At 34.8% G+C, this 26,086-nt stretch overlaps 1 protein-coding gene and 1 long non-coding RNA gene across 5 annotated transcripts in view; one reads left to right on the forward strand and one right to left on the reverse strand.

Moving 5' to 3' along the window:
• Positions 1 to 26,086, forward strand: part of LOC137177247 (V-set and immunoglobulin domain-containing protein 1-like) — a 142,730-nt gene that overhangs the window by 25,251 nt on the left and 91,393 nt on the right. For all 4 annotated transcript variants that reach the window (XM_067583424.1, XM_067583426.1, XM_067583423.1 and 1 more), the window contains exons 10-11: positions 2,941 to 2,964; positions 19,662 to 19,745. In XM_067583424.1, the coding sequence (XP_067439525.1) occupies positions 2,941 to 2,964; positions 19,662 to 19,745 (108 nt within the window). The remainder of the gene's footprint in view (positions 1 to 2,940; positions 2,965 to 19,661; positions 19,746 to 26,086) is intronic.
• Positions 7,496 to 8,851, reverse strand: LOC137177256 (uncharacterized). The gene is made up of 3 exons (XR_010926036.1): positions 8,773 to 8,851; positions 8,633 to 8,694; positions 7,496 to 8,459 (listed from the first exon to the last, which is right to left on the reverse strand). It is a non-coding gene; the product is annotated as an uncharacterized lncRNA (long non-coding RNA).

A 26,086-nucleotide genomic window follows, 5' to 3' on the forward strand; every position in this document is an offset into this window, starting at 1 on the left:
TCTTTAAGTAAGGCAGGGCCTCCCAGACTCACACTTGATTGTCGTCTTGTTGATTGAAACACTCGACTCTATTTTCCCTTTCAAATGAAATGATAATCCTAGAGGTTCACATACTTTTTCCACACACACATATGTAACGTTGGATCATTTTCCTCAATTAATTAATGAAAAAGATGAAAAAAATGTTGTTGTTTTTTATCTCATTTGTTTAACTGGGTTCACTTTATCTAGTTTTAGGACTTGTGTAAATGTCTGATCACATTTTAGGTCATATTTATGCAGAAATACAGAAAATTCTAAAGGGTTCACAAACTCTCAAGCAGCACTGTATCTCAGTCCTTCAAAGTTGTCTCTGAAACCAGGTCTGGGATGGTTTGTATCTGTGAAATGAGAAAATTAAAACTTTGACGTAGAGTTAAACCAAACACATCGTTGGAAAGGTCTCGACCTGGAGAGTAACATATGTCAGTATGAAGGTTCTACAGGGCTCCTGCTAAGAAATATTGACCTTTGAACCTTGACCTTGGTGCATGTTTGAAGGCTTATAATTCAGCAACATAAGGGGCTTCAGACATGAGACCGACTGTTATCGAGAGCTCTGGACCTCAGATACCATGTGAGTAGAGTCAACAACTGGGGAGGTGGTAAAATATGGTTAAAATTAATTTTCACATATTTATCAATTAGATATTTAAAATCTGATTACATACATGTGTTTACTGTCCCCTTAAACTCCTCAGTTTACTCTCAATTAACTATTTACAACTTCCAATTGTAGGAAAAACAGTCATATTTATAAAAAATAAAAATACAATTCCCCAGAGACAAACACTGCATCTGGACCGCTCGATGTGCCACCTGCTGGTTGTCGCTGCGCACTGCCTTCACTGTAGTCACATCAACTGAAATGAGTCACATAAATAACAGCCGTGCTGCTAACATATAGGTGTAATATGCTTATTGTTGATCAAAGTGAGCCTGACAGAGTTTATTTTTCTGATATAGGCTCATTCATTGTTTATAATGTAGTTAATAAACAAGGTGTAGTATTCACATTTGATTTTAATTTTTGAACATTACTGTATATGTTGGGTGAGTTACTGCCGCTCATTAGCAAAAATATAGTATATTATTTCTCTGTGGTTACTTGGTTTTAACCATCAGCGCTGCTAAATAATGTGACGATATAATATGAATGATAAAATGTTCATATGACCGTGTTGAAAGGAAAAAGCAAGAAGCAGAGCAGCTGCTTTTCTGTTTTAGAAAATGATTACATAGCTTTTTGTTGTTTAAAAATGCAACAAGGAAAATGAGTCAAGCAGTAAACAACAGAAAAACAATTGAATACCTTTAGATTCATTGTTGTTAATAGAAAAAGTAATTAATTCATGCTTTATTCTGCATGGATAGTAAGCAAAGAGCTGGTTAACAACAGTGAAAACTTATCAGGCTTTACAGGGTTAAATTTTGGCCGGGTGGAGTTCTTGCTGGAGAGCCAATAGGAAGGCACAATGTCCCGCCTCCTGATTAGCATTTAACGCAACTAGTGTTACTAGTGGGCATTTAGTCTCTTACTAGTTCAACTAGTAAACACTTTTAGACTTACTAGTAGTACTAGTAAGCTCAAAAACACCCTAGTAGTGCAACTAGTGGGCATTTTGGCTCTTACTAGTACGACGAGTAAACATTTTGTCTCTTACTAGTAGTACTAGTGAACATTTTAGCTCATACTAGTAGTACTAGTAAACATTTTAGCTCATACTAGTAGTACTAGTAAGGTCAAAAAATCGCCCACTAGTGTAACTAGTGGACATTTTGGCTTCTACTAGTAGTACTAGTGGACATTTTGGCTCCTACTAGTAGTACTAGTGGACATTTTGGCTCTTACTAGTAGTACTAGTAAGCATTTTGAGCTTTAGTAGTCAACTAGTAAGGCGTATTTGCGCTCAAGTAGTCAACATGTTGGCGTTTTTTCGGCGCACTAGTTAACTAGTAGGACTTTGAGCTTTACTAGTTGGGTCCAGTCGTCGACTAGTGCGCAAAAAAGTCAACTAGTTGGGATTTTGGCTCAACTAGTTCGGCGTTGGGCTCAACTAGTACGGCTTTTGTCCGAACTAGTTGGCCAAAAGTGTCACTAGTTGCTGAAAAAGCGTAACTAGTACGAGTTTTTGTTCAACTAGTACGGCAAAGTTGCGAACTAGTTCGACAAAATGTCCAACTAGTACTGCCAAAGTCTGAACTAGTAGAGGACACTTAAGTTTGATATCAAGGATATCTAATAGATGCTAAAAGGGCTTTCCATAAGAGGACACTTAAGTTTGATATCAAGGATATCTAATAGATGCTAAAAGGGCTTTCCATAGTAGGAGTTTTTGTTCAACTAGTACAGCAAAGTTGCGAACTAGTTGGACAAAATGTCCAACTAGTACTGCCAAAGTCTGAACTAGTAGATGACACTTAAGTTTGATATCAAGGATATCTAATAGATGCCCAAAGGGCTTTCCATAAGAGAGAGCATGTGTCTCCCTCAACATAACAGGCGCACTGTGTTTATGCGCCCAACAACATGTAATTACATCTCCAAATCACATATATGGGTTTTGTAGCCCTATAATCCATGATGGATACAAAAGTTTTCTACATCAGTTAAATAAAAAAGTCTAAAATTGGACACATTGTTAGTTGTTGTTGACTTAGTAATGTGATGTTTTCGTAGTAAACAAATGAAGTTTTACAGTCATCAATCATACTGCTGTTAGTTTTAACAGATAAAATTAAAACATGTATTCAGACAAATAGATTTATTTGCAAGTAAATACTGACAAAGACATATCTGAACAACATTTGTTTGAATAGCAGCAGTTAAAAAACTTCTAATATGGATTCACTGTGTGATAGATGCATCATGGTTGTGACAATTCTTTATTTATTTCACAGAGTTCCAAGAAATGTTGGATAAGGGTAAGAACAACTTTTTTTTTTCTTGAACCATTATAGCTGCAGCAAACTAGAAGTTTCACTGTCTGACAGATGTATTGTGGTTGTGATGTTCATTGTTGAGTAACACAGTCTGTTTACTGGTAAATAAACTTTATATTATTAATAAACATTATAAAACAAAACATGATTAATGAAGAATTCCAGTGAGTTAACACACACTTATTCATCTTCAATACAGACGAAGCTGCTGAAAGGAGATGGCAAGGTAAGATAGAACATTTTCACATTGTTCACCTATTTGTCTTTAATAATTTTAGAGTATTTAACATGACAATATTTGAAATAATGTTCTGTTTTCATGCATCCAGCACTTAAAAGTAATTACTATCTAAACTTTTACAAACAAAAACCAGTGTTTCAAATGCATTCAATGTAATCTTGTTTAATTGCTGAATTTAAAAATCAATTGAAAAAATAATCTGAAATTGGACACATTGTTAGTTTTCACTGTGTGATAGATGCATCATGGTTGTGACAATTCTTTATTTATTTCACAGAGATGCTGAAAAGGTTGACAAAGGGTAAGAACAACTTTTTTTTTTAACTGCAGTAAACTAGAAGTTTTACTGTCTGACAGATGTATTGTGGTTGTGACAATTCTTTTATCATTTAATACTCAACAATTTCTGAGGTCCATAAAACATCCACCCAGGACCTGGAAACTCTCAACCTATTTAATGGAAATATGACAATAATTAGTTTATTTTTTAGTGTCAAATCACAAAAAAAGAAAGAAGACAATTACAGAAAGAGAAAATAATAACAACATACATTATATTAAACATACATGATACTATTCAGTTATAGGAATGGCAAAAATTGGATTTAAGAGGTGAAGCGTCGACCATGAACCACAACGTCCCTGATTCATGTTTGATTAGGGACTTTTATTGATTGTTGTTCTCCATCTCTCTCTCCCCCCGTCCGTCATTTTCTGTCATCTCTTCACTGATACAAATCAATAATCAATAAAAGCATAGAATGCCCAAAAAGTTATTACTTAAATAAAATCTGAATGGTTTAATCTTTGGAATAATGAGATAACCTGCATCCTGTGATGTGAGTGTTTGTGTTTACCAACTTTTATGTAAACGGTGTCATGGCTCTTGTCAATCAGATGTATTTGTCTTTTTTGTGTGGTGTTGTGGTGCACAGATCATTGATCAGTCGATGCATCAGCAGATAGTTTGGTCACACTGTCTAACCATCCTGCAGATAAGGTTTATTTTGAAGACACCACACAGACGGACAAAGCAAATATCAAGGTCAGGAAAATACCAAACTGTCTGTGTGCTGCTTGCGCTGGTCGTTTCACTATTATGAAAAATAGGGCTCAATGTTGTATTTGGTGGTCAAATTATTTAAACTAGTCTGAACTGGCAACCATCATAGACTACTCACAGTCCTCTGTGTTCTGATTAGGATTGGATTTAAAGGTCCAACATTGTAGAGTAGATATCATATATCAAAATGCTACGGAGACATTAGAACCAGCGGTGAATCAACAAAGAGCTGCACAGATCAGTTTTCTCCCCGGGATGACGACGCAGGACTCGGGCTGCTAGCAGCTGAGATGACTGGCTGCTTTCACCCGGCCAGCGGCTCCTCACATCTCCGAAAACGTTGCAGCAGATTTACAAACAGGTGTTATTTGGATAAACTGACCACATATTTGGAGCCTACATGGATAATTTCTCGCCTGAAAAAATACTTTATCTTAATAAAGTGAGATATTAACAGTCCTAGATTGAGAATTACAACAGTCTGACTCAAAATCTCCGCCATGACACCTCGCTCTGGGAAATCCAATCTGTGTCGCAGCGCAAGGCACACTGGGTAATGTAGGCCCAGCAAGGGCCCGCCTCCCTACGACAACACGATGAACTGAAAACTGAAAAAAAAAACTGAAAAAAGAGTAAGTTGACATTGAAAACCAATGACACTGAAAAAATACTCATGGCGTAAAAAAAATCTGTCGCTGAAGAAAGACAGACATGAAGAAAAATCTGAAGATTGACACTGAAAAACATCATCACGCAAAAAATATCAAAATAAAATAAGATAATAAAATTGTAAGATTGTAATTTTTTAATGTCCGTGTTTTATTTTTCGAGGAACTTGTTTCAATGCCAATGTTTTCTTTTCAGTTCAGGTTTTGTTTTGAATGCCAAATTATATTTTCAGTGCTAAAATGTAAATGTCACTGTTCTGGCCCCATATAAACCAACATTTGTTTGAATAGCAGAAGTTAAAAAACTTCCAATATGGATTCACTGTGTGACAGATGCATCATGGTTGTGACAATTCTTTATTCATTTCACAGCACTGAAAGTAAGGAGGAGAGAGGGTAAGAACAACTTTTTTTTTCTTGAACCGTTATAACTGCAGTAAACTAGAAGTTTGACTGTCTGACAGATGTATTGTGGTTGTGACAATTCTTTTGTCATTTAATACTGATCTCAACAATTTCTGAGGTCCATAAAACATCCATCCAGGACCTGGAAACGCTCAATCTATTTAATGAAAACATGACAATGATTATTTCATTTTTTAGTGTCAAATCACAAAAAAAGAAAGAAGACAATTACAGAAAGAGAAAATAATAACAACATAGATTATATTAAACATACATGATACTATTCAGTTATAGGAGTGGCAAAAATTGGATTTAAGAGGTGAAGCGTCGACCATGAACCACAACGTCCCTGATTCATATTTGATTAGGGACCTTTATTGATTGTTGTTCTCCATCTCTCTCTCCCCCGTCCCTCATTTTCTGTCATCTCTTCACTGATACTAATCAATAATCAATAAAAGCATAGAACGTCCAAAAATGTATTTCTTAAATAAAATGTGAATGGTGTAATCTTTGGAATAATAAGATAACCTGCATCCTGTGATGTGAGTGTACGTGGGGGAATGTGAGGTCTGAGAAGTTTTGACAGGTCAGGAGGTAATAGGTAGCAGTTTGTAGTTTGACTTGAATGAAACCGTAAACCAGTGAATCAGAAGAATTGTAGCAGCTGCATTTTGGACTTGTTGGATCTTTTTAATCGTACAGAATACAAGACCTGAATGAGCATGAATGAGAATTTCTGCATCTGACTGTGTTAGAAATGGGTGAACTTGGACGATGTGTCAGAGGTGGAAGAAAACTACTTTAGTGATGTTGCTGATGTGTCCCTCAAATCTAAGATAAATGAAATTACAGGACTTCTTTATCTCTTCTGCTTAGTGGCAACATCAGAAGACAACTTCCTAATCAGAGCTGAAAATGTAAAGTAGAGGTTCATTGATAAACACACTGAAAGGCACCAGAGACAGTCTGCCTTTCTGTATCTGTATGTCTGAAGTCTTTGAAGCCATAAAAAAGCCTTGAAGGTTCGATATTTAAAAGGTCAAGACCAGGCGAGTCTTCAGCTGTACTGCAGAGACTGTGTGTTGTCACTAAACTAAAACGTATGACTCATTACATTTTCTTTGGCTGATTCTTCCTCACGTCTGAGAACATTGTCAGAGTATTAGGAAAACCCATCTCTCATGACTCATATATACATATTGTCCACTCTGTTAAGACTATTAATATTATTATATTTGTTAATGAGAAGCTGCGTTTGTAAAGGCCACCTTCAACATCTGTAATTAATTCAGGTATTTAATCTCTACAACTTTCTCAACTAAACAAAACCACCACATAAAGGAGCAGTTATGAATCTTACAAATGTATTATTAAAGCCATGTTGCACAAGTTTGACATTCACAAAAGAAAATGTAACTTATAAAACCTAATTATGAAACAAAACATGATTAATGAAGAATTGCAGTGAGTTAACACACACTTATTCATCTTCAATACAGGAGAAGCTGCTGAAAGGGCAAGGCAAGGTAAGATAGAACATTTTCTCATTGGTCACCTATTTTGTCTTTAATAATTTTAGAGTATTTAACATGACAATATTTTAAATAATGTTCTGTTTTCATGCATCCAGCACTTAAAAGTAATTAATATCTAAACTTTTACAAGCAAAAACCAGTGTTTCAAATGCATTCAATGTACTTTCTTTTGCTGAATTTTAAAAAACAATTTAATAAAAAGTCTTAAATTGGACACATTGTTAGTTGTTGTTGATTTAGTAATGTGATGTTTTCCTAACAGACAAATGAAGTTTTACAGTCATCAATCATACTGCTGTAAGTTTTAACAGATACAATTAAAACATGTATTCTGACAAATAGATAATAGATAATTCTTTATTTATTTCACAGAGTTCCTCCAAAGGTGGGATAAGGGTAAGAACAACTTAATTTTTTTCTTGAACTGTTATAACTGCAGTAAACTAGAAGTTTGACTGTCTTACAGATGTATTGTGGTTGTGACAATTCTTTTATCATTTAATACTGATCTCAACAATTTCTGAGGTCCATAAAACATCCACCCAGGACCTGGAAACTCTCAATCTATTTAATGGAAATATGACAATAATTTGTTTATTTTTTAGTGTCAACTCACAAAAAAGAAAGAAGACAATTACAGAAAGAGAAAATAATAACAACATACATTATGTTAAACATACATGATGCTATTCAGTTATAGGAGTGGCAAAAATTGGATTTAAGTGTCTAATAGTGTCACCACTATTACTACCCGGGTAGGATAATTAGTGTGTGTGTCTTATCTGTAACCCAATGAAAATGGGTATCACTTTAAATCAGATGTCCTCTGTGGGCAGTTCCTGCGGTTGACCAACACCGTTTCTACAACCGTCCACAGAGTCACAGGCTGGACTCGCCATCTCTGATTCTATCTGGTCACAAAAAACCAACCTACACAGATACAGATAGTGCAGGATAATAAGTTATTTGGTTCTCTTTATGTGTTTAAGATGAGATCTCATTAAATTCTTTTCTCTCAGAGAATATCATAACATCATATAACCAACAATTAAGGAAACACTTGTACTACATTGACCATATATTATCAACTGGTAATTTTAACATGAACAATTTACCATGAATTTCTTGAAAACAGACGTCTTTTTAAGTTTAACAATAAATTATTTACAGTGAATTTTCTGTCTGTCACATCAACATTTGTATTCTTACAATAACAGATTGCTTATTATGAATTTCTAATGTCAAAACATTTAGCATTTTATCATTTATCTAAATTATTTGCTGTATTGTTACATTTTTATGCACCATTTTAATGTACTGTTAATTTAATCATGAAAATGAACTAAATTATCCTTTATGATTCACTAAACATGTACATCTAGTAACCAAAATCGGTTAAATTACCATTTAATGGCATTACAAAACATTAAAGTACACAAATCACATTAAAACATAATGATTTTAATATTAGAAAACAGTGTAATGTTCCTTTAAAGTTTTGACACGGTGTCGGTCGCTCCATTAGCCAGAGCTAGCGATTAGCAGCTAGCGATCTTTTCAGACTATAAATACAATGATACAGTTGCATCAAAGCATGTAATAAACATCAGACCACATTTTAACAATCAGCGGTTGGTTTTTATGAAAAGTATCTTGACTCAACAGGAAGTTTAATGCAGCTTCCCTCCACAGTGGCTAACACAACAACAGACTAGCAGACAACATGGCAACTCACCGGAGTTTCTCAACATTAATAACTGGACAGAAGTTGTTTCTCTCTCGCTCACAGTTGGACCTCTATTAAAAGATCAACTTATTAGCATTGTTGCATGGACATTAATCTGACTTTAATGACTATTTTGCGGTGTTTCATACCAGGAAATGCTTGTTTTTGTTTGTTTACATGCTCACACACGTCTGCCGTGTTGGTAGTGCTGCTGCGGTAAAAAGAAGAGAGAGCACGTGTCTCCCTCAACATAACAGGCGCACTGTGTTTATGCGCCCAACAACATGTAATTAAATCTCTAAATCACATATGTGGATTTTGTAGTCCTATAATCCATGTGGGTTACAAAAGTTTTCTAGGCTACATCAATTGAAAAAAAAAGTCTCAAATTGGACACATTGTTAGTTGTTGTTGATTTCGTAATGTGATGTTTTCCTAACAAACAAATGAAGTTTTACATTCATCAATCATACTGCTGTTAGTTTTAACAGATCAAATTAAAACATGTATTCTGACAAATAGATTTATTTGCAACTAAATACTGACAAAGACATATCTGACCAACATTTGTTTGAATAGCAGCAGTTAAAAAACTTCTAATATGGATTCACTGTGTGATAGATGCATCATGGTTGTGACAATTCTTTAATATTTCACAGAGTTCCAAGAAATGCTGAACAAGGGTAAGAACAACTTTTTTTTCTTGATCCGTTATAACTGCAGTAAACTAGAGGTTTGACTGTCTGACAGATGTATTGTGGTTGTGACAATTCTTTTATCATTTAATACTGATCTCAACAATTTCTGAGGTCCATAAAACATCAAAACTACTTTAGTGATGTTGCTGATGTTTCCCTCAAATCTAAGATAATTGAAATTACAGGACTTCTTTATCTCTTCTGCTTAGTTGCAACATCAGAAGACAACTTCCTAATCAGAGCTGAAAATGTAAAGTAGAGGTTCATTGATAAACACACTGAAAGGCACCAGAGACAGTCTGCCTTTCTGTATCTGTATGTCTGAAGTCTTTGAAGAATTCCAGTGAGTTAACACACACTTATTCATCTTCAATACAGACGAAGCTGCTGAAAGGAGATGGCAAGGTAAGATAGAACATTTTCACATTGGTCACCTATTTGTCTTTAATAATTTTAGATTATTTAACATGACAATATTTTAAATAATGTTCTGTTTTCATGCATCCAGCACTTAAAAGTTATTGATATTTAAACTTTTACAAGCAAAAACCAGTGTTTCAAATGCATTCAATGTACTTTTTTTAAATTGCTGAATTTAAAAATCAATTAAATAAAAAAGTCTCAAATTGGACACATTGTTAGTTGTTGTTGATTTAGTAATGTGATGTTTTCCTAACAGACAAATGAAGTTTTACAGTCATCAATCATACTGCTGTTAGTTTTAACAGATCAAATTAAAACATGTATTCTGACAAATAGATTTATTTGCAACTAAATACTGACAAAGACATATCTGACCAACATTTGTTTGAATAGCAGCAGTTAAAAAACTTCTAATATGGATTCACTGTGTGATAGATGCATCATGGTTGTGACAATTCTTTATTTATTTCACAGAGATGCTGAACAGGTTGAGAGAGGGTAAGAACAACTTTTTTTATAACTGCAGTAAACTAGAAGTTTGACTGTCTGACAGATGTATTGTGGTTGTGACAATTCTTTTATCATTTAATACTGATCTCAACAATTTCTGAGGTCCATAAAACATCCACCCAGGACCTGGAAACTCTCAATCTATTTAATGCAAATATGACAATAATTTGTTTATTTTTTAGTATAAAATCACAAAAAAGAAAGAAGACAATTACAGAAAGAGAAAATAATAACAACATACATTATATTAAACATACATGATACTATTCAGTTATAGGAGTGGCAAAAATTGGATTTAAGAGGTGAAGCGTCGACCATGAACCACAACGTCCCTGATTCATGTTTGATTAGGGACCTTTATTGGTTGTTGTTCTCCATCTCCATCAATAAAAGCATAGAACATCCAAAAAGTTATTACTTAAATAAAATCTGAATAGTTTAATCTTTGGAATAATGAGATAACCTGCATCCTGTGATGTGAGTGTTCGTGGGGGAATGTGAGGTCTGAGGAGTTTCAACAGGTCAGGAGGTAATAGGTAGCAGTTTGTAGTCTGTCACCAAATACAACATTGGGCCATATTCCATACCTTTACTTGAAGAGTTTACCAATTTTTATGTAAACGGTGTCATGGCTCTTGTCAATCAGATGTATTTGTCTTTTTCTGTTTGGTGTTGTGGTGCACAGATCATTGATCAGTCGATGCATCAGCAGATAGTTTGGTCACACTGTCTAACCATCCTGCAAATAAGACGGGCAAAGCAAATATCAAGGTCAGGAAAATACCAAACTATCTGTGTGCTGCTTGCGCTGGTCGTTTCACTATCATGAAAAATAGGGCCCAATGTTGTATTTGGTGGTCAAATTATTTAAACTAGTCTGAACTGGCAACCATCATAGGCTACTCACAGTCCTCTGTGTTCTGATTAGGATTGGATTTAAAGGTCCAACATTGTAGAGTAGACATTATCGCTGTGACTGTAATACCTGGCTTTAGACGTCACCACTTTATTACCATAATACCTGAAAGTGGAGACACAAAGAGTCTCATTGTCCTCCCTGTTCTGGCGCCAGTGTGTTGAGCACTGGACAAGTTCGACTCAGGAGTACAAACTTCTGAGGACGCGAAGACGCTTAATAAAATAAAATGAAATTTATTATAGACTGATCTGTTTGTTTTAATACATATATATTAATGTAAATGTGGTGATATCTGTACATATAGAGCCCCAGAGGCAGCGCTGCTGTTCTGTCCAGAAAGAACATGAAGCTTCACTGTAACTTACATTCAGACAAACTAATGTGGCAGCTACAATTAATCTGTGACTCCAACATTTATCTTCCAAGAGGATTATATCATATTTCAAAATGCTACGGAGACATTAGAACCAGCGGTGAATCAACAAAGAGCTGCACAGATCAGTTTCCTCCCCGGGATGACGACGCAGGACTCGGGCTGCTAGCAGCTGAGATGACCGGCTGCTTTCACCCGGCCAGCGGCTCCTCACATCTCCGAAAACGTTGCAGCAGATTTACAAACAGGTGTTATTTGGATAAACTGACCACATATTTGGAGCCTACATGGATAATTTCTCGCCTGAAAAAATACTTTATCTTAATAAAGTGAGATATTAACAGTCCTAGATTGAGAATTACAACAGTCTGACTCAAAATCTCCGCCATGACACCTCGCTCTGGGAAATCCAATCTGTGTCGCATCGCAAGGCACACTGGGTAATGTAGGCCCAGCAAGGGCCCGCCTCCCTACGACAACACGATGAACTGAAAACTGAAAAAAAAAACTGAAAAAAGAGTAAGTTGACATTGAAAACCAATGACACTGAAAAAATACTCATAGCGTAAAAAAAATCTGTCGCTGAAGAAAGACAGACATGAAGAAAAATCTGAAGATTGACATTGAAAAACATCATCACGCAAAAAATATCAAAATAAAATAAGATAATAAAATTGTAAGATTGTAATTTTTTAATGTCCGTGTTTTATTTTTCGAGGAACTTGTTTCAATGCCAATGTTTTCTTTTTCAGTTCAGGTTTTGTTTTGAATGCCAAATTATATTTTCAGTGCTAAAATGTAAATGTCACTGTTCTGGCCCCATATAAAGACATATCTGACCAACATTTGTTTGAATAGCAGCAGTTAAAAAACTTCCAATATGGATTCACTGTGTGATAGATGCATCATGGTTGTGACAATTCTTTATTCATTTCACAGAGTATCAAGAAAGGAGGGATAAGGGTAAGAACAACTTTTTTTTTCTTGAACTGTTATAACTGCAGTAAACTAGAAGTTTGACTGTCTGACAGATGTATTGTGGTTGTGACAATTCTTTTATCATTTAATACTGATCTCAACAATTTCTGAGGTCCATAAAACATCCACCCAGGACCTGGAAACTCTCAATCTATTTAATGAAAACATGACAATGATTAGTTTATCTTTTAGTGTCAAATCACAAAAAAAGAAAGAAGACAATTACAGAAAGAGAAAATAATAACAACATACATTATATTAAACATACATGATACTATTCAGTTATAGGAGTGGCAAAAATTGGATTTAAGAGGTGAAGCGTCGACCATGAACCACAACGTCCCTGATTCATGTTTGATTAGGGACCTTTATTGATTGTTGTTCTCCATCTCTCTCTCCCCCCGTCCCTCATTTTCTGTCATCTCTCCACTGATACTAATCAATAATCAATAAAAGCAGAGAACGCCCAATAAGTTATTACTTAGCCTAAATAAAATCTGAATGATTCTTTGGAATAATGAGATAACCTGCATCCTGTGATGTGAGTGTTCGTGGGGGAATGTGAGGTCTGAGAAGTTTTGACAGGTCAGGAGGTAATAGGTAGCAGTTTGTAGTTTGACTTGAATGAAACCGTAAACCAGTGAATCAGAAGAATTGTAGCAGCTGCATTTTGGACTTGTTGGATCTTTTTAATCGTACAGAATACAAGACCTGAATGACCATGAATGAGAATTTCTGCATCTGACTGTGTTAGAAATGGGTGAACTTGGACGATGTAACAGAGGTGGAAGAAAACTACTTTAGTGATGTTGCTGATGTTTCCCTCAAATCTAAGATAATTGAAATTACAGGACTTCTTTATCTCTTCTGCTTAGTTGCAACATCAGAAGACAACTTCCTAATCAGAGCTGAAAATGTAAAGTAGAGGTTCATTGATAAACACACTGAAAGGCACCAGAGACAGTCTGCCTTTCTGTATCTGTATGTCTGAAGTCTTTGAAGCCATAAAAAAGCCTTGAAGGTTCGATATTTAAAAGGTCAAGACCAGGCGAGTCTTCAGCTGTACTGCAGAGACTGTGTGTTGTCACTAAACTAAAACGTATGACTCATTACATTTTCTTTGGCTGATTCTTCCTCACCTCTGAGAACATTGTCAGAGTATTAGGAAAACCCATCTCTCATGACTCTACACATATTGTCCACTCTGTTAATACTATTAATATTGTTCTATTTGTTAATGAGAACCTGTGTTTGTAAAAGCCACCTTCAGCATCTGTAATTAATTCAGGTATTTAATCTCTACAACTTTCTCAACTAAACAAAACCACCAGATAAAAGAGCAGTTATGAATGTTATAAATGTATTATTAATACCCATGTTGCACAAGTTTGACATTCACAAAAGAAAATGTAACTTATAAAACCTAATTATGAAACAAAACATGATTAATGAAGAATTCCAGTGAGTTAACACACACTTATTCATCTTCAATACAGGAGAAGCTGCTGAAAGGAGATGGCAAGGTAAGATAGAACATTTTCACATTGGTCACCTATTTGTCTTTAATAATTTTAGAGTATTTAACATGACAATATTTTAAATAATGTTCTGTTTTCATGCATCCAGCACTTAAAATTAATTAATATCTAAACTTTTACAAGCAAAAACCAGTGTTTCAAATGCATTCAATGTACAAATAGATTTATTTGCAACTAAATACTGACAAAGACATATCTGACCAACATTTGTTTGAATATCAGCAGTTAAAAAACTTCTAATATGGATTCACTGTGTGATAGATGCATCATGGTTGTGACAATTCTTTATTTATTTCACAGAGTTCAAAGAAAGGAGGGATGAGGGTAAGAACAACTTTTTTTTTTCTTGAACTGTTATAACTGCAGTAAACTAGAAGTTTGACTGTCTGACAGATGTATTGTGGTTGTGACAATTCTTTTATCATTTAATACTGATCTCAACAATTTCTGAGGTCCATAAAACATCCACCCAGGACCTTTACTTTTTCACAAAAGTAAATGCAACTTATAAAACCTAATTATGAAACAAATCATGATTAATGAAGAATTCCAGTGAGTTAACACACACTTATTCATCTTCAATACAGGAGAAGCTGCTGAAAGGAAATTGCAAGGTAAGATAGAACATTTTCTCATTGGTCACCTATTTGTCTTTAATCATTTTAGAGTATTTAACATGACAATATTTTAAATAATGTTCTGTTTTCATGCATCCAGAACTTTAAAGTAATTAATATCTAAACTTCTACAAGCAAAAACCAGTGTTTCAAATGTATTCAATGTACTTTAATTGCTGAACTTTAAAAATCAATTAAATAAAAAAGTCTCAAATTGGACACATTGTTAGTTGTTGTTGATTTAGTAATGTGATGTTTTCCTAACAGACAAATGAAGTTTTACAGTCATCAATCATACTGCTGTTAGTTTTAACAGATAAAATTAAAACATGTATTCTGACAGATAGATTTAATCTGTTCATTTTTTAAGAGTGAAATCACAAAGTTTAAAAAGAAAAACAATTACAAAAAGAGAAAATAATAACAACACACGTTGGGCCCTACCTTACACCCGGTGCAAAGCGGCGCTAAGCGCAGCGCAAGTCTCTTTGCTATTTTAAGACCGATGCAGTTGTCATTTTCCCGTCCAGCGCCCACATTGTTAAAATAGCAAATGCACTTGCACCCATCGGTGCGCCCATGGACATGATGGTCTCAAAATAAGGTGTGGTCAGGTGCATTGACCAACAGAAACCTGGTCTGAAGTCAATGGTGCAGTGTTTCACTGTTATTTTAAGTGTTATCAGGATAGTAATATGCGCCTACAGGTGGGTGCACAATGTACACTCTGCTTGTTACACACATGGACGCGCAGCAGCGCACAAACATTCAAAAAATAACGAATAAAAGGATTACAATGTGAAAGATTATTATTGTGTATATTAACATATTTTAAAACATACGTCATAATGCTTTGTCATAATATTTATCAGAATTTACTAATCACAGTAATGACGGATTAAATTGTTTAATTATTTGACCAAATTGTGGCAATACATGGAGGTATTTAAACAGATCTGTCAGGTTGAAGGTGTCTGTCAAGACCCAGCAAACAGAAATCAATAACGGATCAAACACAGATCGACTTTCCTGCTTCATCAATACATGATGACATGAGGAACACATGAGGAAATAAATGAGGTGAAAACAATGATTCAACTAAAGAAGGAAATAAATCTGGACAGCTTCTAGTTGCTGCCAGCAGCAGGATCAGAACCTTGGAGAGTTGATCAAGTCCTGATAACTGTGTTGATCATTCTTTACATGATTAAAATTAATGATTTAATTTTTGAACAATGTTTAACAAATATTCTTTAACATTTTTGAGATTACGGTGATCAGGTTTCCATACTTTCAGCAGTTAAAACCCTGCTGATTTGACCTTTGACTCCATGACTGAACAAAACGATTTTAAAGAAACCAAAGCTGTAACTAAAATAATAAACCTTTTCAAAAACCAAACGACGATAAATTTGCAACAAATTAATGACCAAGACCTTAAACTGGTGGTCTGGGGCCACGGGAGGGTCCAGGAGCAGCAGGGGTCGGTGTGCTCGTTATAGATCACGCGCTTTCACTTTGCACACGAGCAGATCCGTTTCCTCTACAGAGAAGCGCTCATTCTTACTACTTAGCAAATGCACCATTATAATAGCAATCCGCCAAGCTGCAAGTGCACCAGGCTATTAAAGCCTGGTGCACTTGCACTATCACTATCACCAATCACCAATAAACTGGTGATTGGTTTATTGCATGTTACGCAAAAAATACACCCATGATTAATTAGGAGACTATGGACAACCCCTCTGAACCATGCACCTGGCGCAGCGACCATTTATCCGCCATTAAAATAGCAAAAGTGGATTTGGACACACCCTCAATGCAATTCTGCCATGCACTTCAGACCGTGCACTTTAGATAGTTAAAATAGGGCCCAAAATATTAAACATACATGATACTATTCAGTTATAGGAGTGGTTAAAAATAGATTTAAGAGGTGAAGCATCGACCATGAACCACAACGTCCCTGATTCATGTTCGATTAGGACCCTTTATTGATTGTTGGTCTCCATCTCTCTCTCCCCCCGTCCCACATTTTCTCTATTGTTAATATTGTTCTATTTGTTAATGAGAAGCTGTGTTTGTAAAGGCCACCTTCAACATCTGTAATTAATTCAGGTATTTAATCTCTACAACTTTCTCAACTAAACAAAACCACCAGATAAAAGAGCAGTTATGAATGTTACAAATGTATTATTAATACCCATGTTGCACAAGTTTGACATTCACAAAAGAAAATGTAACTTATAAAACCTAATTATGAAACAAAACATGATTAATGAAGAATTGCAGTGAGTTAACACACACTTATTCATCTTCTATACAGGAGGAGCTGCTGAAAGGAAATGGCAAGGTAAGATAGAACATTTTCACATTGGTCACCTATTTGTCTTTAATCATTTTAGAGTATTTAACATGACAATATTTTAAATAATGTTCTGTTTTCATGCATCAAGCACTTAAAAGTTATTAATATCAAAACTTTTACAAGCAAAAACCAGTTTCAAATGCATTCAATTTACTTTTTTTTTTTAATTGCTGAACTTTAAAAATCAATTAAATAAAAAGTCTCAAATTGGACACATTGTTAGTTGTTGTTGATTTAGTAATGTGATGTTTTCCTAACAAACAAATGAAGTTTTACAGTCATCAATCATACTGCTGTTAGTTTTAACAGATACAATTAAAACATGTTTTCTGACAAATAGATTTATTTGCAACTAAATATTGACAAAGACATATCTGACCAACATTTGTTTGAATAGCAGCAGTTAAAAAACTTGTAATATGGATTCACTGTGTGATAGATGCATCATGGTTGTAACAATTCTTTATTCGTTTCACAGAGTTCCTCCAAAGGTGGGATGAGGGTAAGAACAACTTTATTTTTTTCTTGAACCGTTATAACTGCAGTAAACTAGAAGTTTGACTGTCTGACAGATGTATTGTGGTTGTGACAATTCTTTTATCATTTAATACTGATCTCAACAATTTCTGAGGTTCATAAAACATCCACCCAGGACCTGGAAACTCTCAATCTATTTAATGGAAATATGACAATAATTTGTTTATCTTTTAATGTCAAATCACAAAAAAGAAAGAAGACAATTACAGAAAGAGAAAATAATAACAACATACATTATATTAAACATACATGATACTATTCAGTTATAGGAGTGGCAAAAATTGGATTTAAGTGTCTAATAGTGTCACTACTATTACTACCCGGGTAGGATAATTAGTGTGTGTGTCTTATCTGTAACCCAATGAAAATGGGTATCACTTTAAATCAGATGTCCTCTGTGGGCAGTTCCTGCGGTTGACCAACACTGTTTCTACAACCGTCCAAAGAGTCACAGGCTGGACTCGCCATCTCTGATTCTATCTGGTCACAAAAAACCAACCTACACAGATACAGATAGTGCAGGATAATAAGTTATTTGGTTCTCTTTATGTGTTTAAGATGAGATCTCATTAAATTATTTTCTCTCTCAGAATATCATACATCATATAACCAACAATTAAGGATATACTTGTACTATAATGACCATATTTTAACAACTGGTAATTTTAACATGAACAATTTACCATGAATTTCTTTAAAACAGACGTCTTTTTAACTTTAACAATAAATTATTTACAGTGAATTTTCCCTCTGTCACATCAACATTTGTATTCTTACAGTATCAGATTGCTTATTATGAATTTCTTATGTGAAAACATTTAGCATTTTAACATTTATCTAAATTATTTGCTGTGTTGTTACATTTTTATGCACCATTTTAATGTACTGTTAATTTAATCATGAAAATGAACTAAATTATCCTTTATGATTCACTTAACATGTACATCTAGCAACCAAAATCAGTTAAATTACCATTTAATGACATTATAAAACATTAAGTACACAAATCCCATTAAAATGTAACGATTTTAATATTAGAAAACAGTGTAATGTTCCTTTAAAGATTTGACACGGTGGCGGTCGCTCCATTAGCCAGAGCTAGCGATTAGCAGCTAGCGATCTTTTCAGACTATAAAAACAATGATACAGTTGCATCAAAGCATGTAATAAACATCAGACCACATTTTAACAACCACCGGTTGGTTTTTATGAAAAGTATCTTGACTCAACAGGAAGTTTAATGCAGCTTCCCTCCACAGTGGCTAACACAACAACAGACTAGCAGACAACATGGCAACTCACCGGAGTTTCTCAACATTAATAACTGGACAGAAGTTGTTTCTCTCTCGCTCACAGTTGGACCTCTATTAAAAGAGCAATTATTAGCATTGTTACATGGACATTAATCTGACTTTAATGACTATTTTGCGGTGTTTCATACCAGGAAATGCTTGTTTTTGTTTGTTTACATGCTCACACACGTCTGCTGTGTTGGTAGTGCTGCTGCGGTAGAAAGAAGAGAGAGCACGTGTCTCCCTCAACATAACAGGCGCACTGTGTTGATGCACCTAACAACATGTAATTACATCTCCAAATCACATATATGGGTTTTGTAGCCCTATAATCCATGTGGGTTACAAAAGTTTTCTACATCAATTAAATAAAAAAGTCTCAAATTGGACACATTGTTAGTTGTTGTTGATTTAGTAATGTGATGTTTTCCTAACAGACAAATGAAGTTTTACAGTCATCAATCATACTGCTGTTGGTTTTAACAGATAAAATTAAAACATGTATTCTGACAAATATATTTATTTGCAACTAAATACTGACAAAGACATATCTGACCAACATTTGTTTGAATAGCAGCAGTTAAAAAACTTGTAATATGGATTCACTGTGTGATAGATGCATCATGGTTGTGACAATTCTTTATTCATTTCACAGAGTATCTTGAAAGGTTGGATAAGGGTAAGAACAACTTTTTTTTCTTGAACCACTATAACTGCAGTAAACTAGAAGTTTCACTGTCTGACAGATGTATTGTGGTTGTGACAATTCTTTTATCATTTAATAGTGAACTCAAAAATTCCTGAGATCAATAAAACATCCACCCAGGACCTGGAAACTGCTGAGTCCCCAGATACCAGCAATGAAACTGGTGAGTGAAAGATATGAACCAGCAGAATTTGCTGTCAGCTTTTGATGGTGGGTGTTAACCTGCTTCTGTGTTGAAACTGTAAACGACATCATCCTGATTCAGCACAAATATTCACAACATGATGTGTTTGAGCTCATGATGTTCATTGTTGAGTAACACACAGTCTGTTTACTGGTAAATAAACATTATATTATTAATAAACATTATAAAACAAAACATGATTAATGAAGAATTCCAGTGAGTTAACACACACTTATTCATCTTCAATACAGGAGAAGCTGCTGAAAGGAAATGGCAAGGTAAGATAGAACATTTTCACATTGGTCACCTATTTGTCTTTAATAATTTTAGAGTATTTAACATGACAATATTTTAAATAATGTTCATGCATGTTTCATGTTTTCATGCATCCAGCACTTAAAAGTAATTAATATCTAAACTTTTACAAGCAAAAACCAGTGTTTCAAATGCATTCAATGTACTTTTTTCTTCAATTGCTGAATTTTAAAAATCAATTGAAAAAGTAGTCTGAAATTGGACACATTGTTAGTTTTTACTGTGTGATAGATGCATCATGGTTGTGACAATTCTTTATTTATTTCACAGAGATGCTGAACAGGTTGAGAGAGGGTAAGAACAACTTTTTTTATAACTGCAGTAAACTAGAAGTTTGACTGTCTGACAGATGTATTGTGGTTGTGACAATTCTTTTATCATTTAATACTGATCTCAACAATTTCTGAGGTCCATAAAACATCCGCCCAGGACCTGGAAACTCTCAATATATTTAATGGAAATATGACAATAATTAGTTTATTTTTTAGTGTCAAATCACAAAAAAGGAAAGAAGACAATTACAGAAAGAGAAAATAATAACAACATACATTATATTAAACATACATGATACTATTCAGTTATAGGAGTGGCAACAATTAGATTTAAGAGGTGAAGCGTCGACCATGAACCACAACGTCCCTGATTCATGTTTGATTAGGGACCTTTATTGATTGTTTTTCTCCATCTCTCTCTCCCCCCGTTCCTCATTTTCTGTCATCTCTTCACTGATACTAATGAATAATCAATAAAAGCATAGAACGACCAAAACGTTATTACTTAAATAAAATCTGAATGTTTAGTTTAGTCTTTGGAATAATGAGATAACCTGCATCCTGTGATGTGAGTGTTCGTGGGGGAATGTGAGGTCTGAGGAGTTTCAACAGGTCAGGAGGTAATAGGTAGCAGATTGTAGTTTGTCACCAAATACAACATTGGGCCATATTCCACACCTTTACTTGAAGAGTTTACCAACTTTTATGTAAACGGTGTCATGGCTCTTGTCAATCAGATGTATTTGTCTTTTCTGTGTGGTGTTGTGGTGCACAGATCATTGATCAGTCGATGCATCAGCAGATAGTTTGGTCACACTGTCTAACCATCCTGCAGATAAGGTTTATTTTGAAGACACCACACAGACGGACAAAGCAAATATCAAGGTCAGGAAAATACCAAACTATCTGTGTGCTGCTTGCGCTGGTCGTTTCACTGTCATGAAAAATAGGGCTCAATGTTGTATTTGGTGGTCAAATTATTTAAACTAGTCTGAACTGGCAACCATCATAGGCTACTCACAGTCCTCTGTGTTCTGATTAGGATTGGATTTAAAGGTCCAACATTTTAGAGTAGACATTATCGCTGTTACTGTAATACCTGGCTTTAGACGTCACCACTTTATTACCATAATACCTGAAAGTGGAGACACAAAGAGTCTCATTGTCCTCCCTGTTCTGGCGCCAGTGTGTTGAGCACTGGACAAGTTCGACTCAGGAGTACAAACTTCTGAGGACGCGAAGACGCTTAATAAAATAAAATGAAATTTATTATAGACTGATCTGTTTGCTTTAATACATTTATATTAATGTAAATGTGGTGATATCTGTACATATAGAGCCCCAGAGGCAGCGCTGCTGTTCTGACCAGAAAGAACATGAAGCTTCACTGTAACTTACATTCAGACAAACTAATGTGGCAGCTACAATTAATCTGTGACTCCAACATTTATCTTCCAAGAGGATTATATCATATATCAAAATGCTACGGAGACATTAGAACCAGCGGTGAATCAACAAAGAGCTGCACAGATCAGTTTTCTCCCCGGGATGACGACGCAGGACTCGGGCTGCTAGCAGCTGAGATGACCGGCTGCTTTCACCCGGCCAGCGGCTCCTCACATCTCCGAAAACGTTGCAGCAGATTTACAAACAGGTGTTATTTGGATAAACTGACCACATATTTGGAGCCTACATGGATAATTTCTCGCCTGAAAAAATATTTAATATTAATAAAGTGAGATATTAACAGTCCTAGAGTGAAAATTACAACAGTCTGGCTCAAAATCTCCGCCATGACACCTCGCTCTGGGATATCCAATCTGTGTCGTATCGCAAGGCACACTGGGTAATGTAGGCCCAGCAAGGGCCCGCCTCCCTACGACAACACGATGACAGAAAGTTGAAACTGAAACAGGTGACACTTAAAAAATACTGATAGCGTAAAAAAATCTGAAGACTGACATTGAAAAACACATCATTACGCAAAAAATATCAAAATAAAATAAGATGATAAAATTGTGAGATTGTAATTTTTTAATGTCCGTGTTTTATTTTTCGAGGAACTTGTTTCAGTGCCAATGTTTTCTTTCTCAGTTCAGGTTTTGTTTTGAATGCCAAATTATATTTTCAATGCCAAAATGTAAATGTCACTGTTCTGGCCCCACTGTTTTTTTTGTTGTTTTTTTTTTTTTTTTTTTTACAAAAACCAGTGTTTCAAATGCATTCAGTGTACTTTTTTTTAATTGCTGAATTTTAAAAATCAATTGGAAAAAAAAGTCTCAAATTGGACACATTGTTAGTTGTTGTTGATTTAGTAATGTGATGTTTTCCTAACAAACAAATGAAGTTTTACAGTCATCAATCATACTGCTGTTAGTATTAACAGATAAAATGAAAACATGTATTCTGACAAATAGATTTATTTGCAAGTAAATACTGACAAAGACATATCTGACCAACATTTGTTTGAATATCAGCAGTTAAAAAACTTCTAATATGGATTCACTGTGTGATAGATGCATCATGGTTGTGACAATTCTTTATTCATTTCACAGCATTCCTAAAAAGGTTGGCTGAGGGTAAGAACAACTTTTTTTTCTTGAACTGTTATAACTGCAGTAAACTAGAAGTTTGACTGTCTGACAGATGTATTGTGGTTGTGACAATTGTTTCATCATTTAATACTGATCTCAACAATTTCTGAGGTCCATAAAACATCCACCCAGGACCTGGAAACTCTCAATCTATTTAATGCAAATATGACAATAATTAGTTTATTTTTTAGTGTCAAATTACAAAAAAAGAAAGAAGACAATTACAGAAAGAGAAAATAATAACATAAATTATATCAAACATATATGATACTATTCAGTTATAGGAGTGGCAAAAATTGGATTTAAGAGGTGAAGCGTCGACCATGAACCACAACGTCCCTGATTCATGTTTGATTAGGGACCTTTATTGATTGTTGTTCTCCATCTCTCTCTCCCCCCGTCCCTCATTTTCTGTCATCTCTCCACTGATACTAATCAATAAAAGCAGAGATTGCCCAAAAAATTATTACTGAAATAAAATTTGAATGGTGTGCAAGGGCCTCGTTCCTGACCGCATCACTGAAGTGCCAACAATTAAGGTAAAGCAATTATACAACATTTACCAACCAAATAAAAGATATAAACAAAATGTATTCATATTGTGAGGCAGTTTGCTCTAAAAATAAACGTTTTGCTTGTGTTATCTCCGTTTCCATGGAAATACATCACTCAACAATCACTCACAGCAGTAGACTCATATGTAATGAAACCTAGTTAACTACTCCAGCATGTAGGCCGACCCTTAGTAACGACCTAGCAACAGAGATGATTTCTATTCCATGTTGAGTCAACCAGCCAACTTCAGCTAATGCTTTCTAGATATCGTTGGATTTCCAAAACTGAATAAATACCTCACATATAAAACAAAACTGCTTTGCTAGCTCAATCTCCTTGTAACTAAAGTATCCGCTGAAAGAAATAATTTTTCCATGGACACCATGGACAGATTTAGCTACTACGTTCACAAACTTCACAGACATTTTTGGGCTAGTGGCGCCATGTCACCGACTCACCGGCACAGCTGATGGAGGATGCCGGAGTGGAGGCTCAGATAGACTCTCAACTGAAGGGAAAATGGCTAAGTTTGGCTGTGTATGGGGGTGCCAGGTAACGATGAAGAGTGAAAAAGGGTTCAGGTTTTGTGTGTGTGACTGTGTGCGTGTGTAACTTGTCTTACAGTCTCAGAGTTCAATCCACTCGGTAAAGGATCCGTTTTTTCCCCACAACCCCTAATCAGTTCAGTTCAATCCATTTTCACAAACATAAAAGAAAGACAACTCAAAACTCTGCTCCGGGTTTTCACCGCAGATCTCCCACAAAACAAATGAAAGACACTAGCAAAGCAACACAGTACATATAATAAAGCCAAGAGAAACATCAGATAGGTTGGATCACCGTGTTTAACTAAATATCTCGAAACAGTTACAGCTTAAAATGACAACAGAAAAAAACAACTTTGCCAAGTTCACATATCTCCGCAATTCAAATTAACCACCAGTCGTCTACCCAGAAATGACTGTTGTTGTTAGCCCGACGTCACGATTTGTAGTTCTAATGAATGGCGGAGTAATATTTTTAGTGATGAGGCTTATTTCATTTGAGCACGGCGAGGTGTGCTGTCATGCTGATTTGAGCACGTTCTAAATGTCTCCTTGACCAATCAGATTATTTAGTCGGAACTACGTGTTATATAACTGTAATTAATTCAGGTATTTAATCTCTTCAACTTTCTCAACTAAACAAAACCACCAGATAAAAGAGCAGTTATGAATCTTACAAATGTATTATTAATACCCATGTTGCACAAGCTTGACATTCACAAAAGAAAATGTAACTTATAAAACCTAATTATGAAACAAAACATGATTAATGAAGAATTCCAGTGAGTTAACACACACTTATTCATCTTCAATACAGGAGACGCTGCTGAAAGGAGATGGCAAGGTAAGATAGAACATTTTCACATTGGTCACCTATTTGTCTTTAATAATTTTAAAGTATTTAACATGACTATATTTTAAATAATGTTCTGTTTTCATGCATCCAGCACTTAAAATTAATTAATATCTAAACTTTTACAAACAAAAACCAGTGCTTTAAATGCATTTAATGTACTTTTTTTTAATTGCTGAATTTTGAAAATCAATTAAATTAACTCTCAAATTGGACACATTGTTAGTTGTTGTTGATTTAGTAATGTGATGTTTTCCTAACAGACAAATGAAGTTTTACAGTCATCAATCATACTGCTGTTAGTTTTAACAGATAAAATTAAAACATGTATTCTGACAAATAGATTTATTTTCAACTAAATACTGACAAAGACATATCTGACCAACATTTGTTTGAATATCAGCAGTTAAAAAACTTGTAATATGGATTCACTGTGTGATAGATGCATCATGGTTGTGACAATTCTTTATTCATTTCACAGAGTATCTAGAAAGGTATTATAAGGGTAAGAACAACTTTTTTTTTCTTGAATTGTTATAACTGCAGTAAACTAGAAGTTTGACTGTCTGACAGATGTATTGTGGTTGTGACAATTCTTTTATCATTTAATACTGATCTCAACAATTTCTGAGCTCCATAAAACATCCACCCAGGACCTGGAAACTCTCAATCTATTTCATGGAAATATGACAATAATTTGTTTATTTTTTAGTGTCAAATCACAAAAAAAGAAAGAAGACAATTACAGAAAGAGAAAATAATAACAACATACATCATATTAAACATACATGATACTATTCAGTTATAGGAGTGGCAAAAATTGGATTTAAGAGGTGAGGCGTCGACCATGAACCACAACGTCCCTGATTCATGTTTGATTAGGGACCTTTATTGATTGTTGTTCTCCATCTCTCTCTAAATGTAAATGAAATTACAGGACTTCTTTATCTCTTCTGCTTAGTGGCAACATCAGAAGACAACTTCCTAATCAGAGCTGAAAATGTAAAGTAGAGGTTCATTGATAAACACACTGAAAGGCACCAGAGACAGTCTGCCTTTCTGTATCTGTATGTCTGAAGTCTTTGAAGCCATAAAAAAGCCTTGAAAGTTCGATATTTAAAAGGTCAAGACCAGGCGAGTCTTCAGCTGTACTGCAGAGACTGTGTGTTGTCACTAAACTAAAACG

Source organism: Thunnus thynnus, chromosome 24 (genome assembly GCF_963924715.1).
Source record: "Thunnus thynnus chromosome 24, fThuThy2.1, whole genome shotgun sequence".
Lineage (NCBI taxonomy): Eukaryota > Metazoa > Chordata > Actinopteri > Scombriformes > Scombridae > Thunnus > Thunnus thynnus.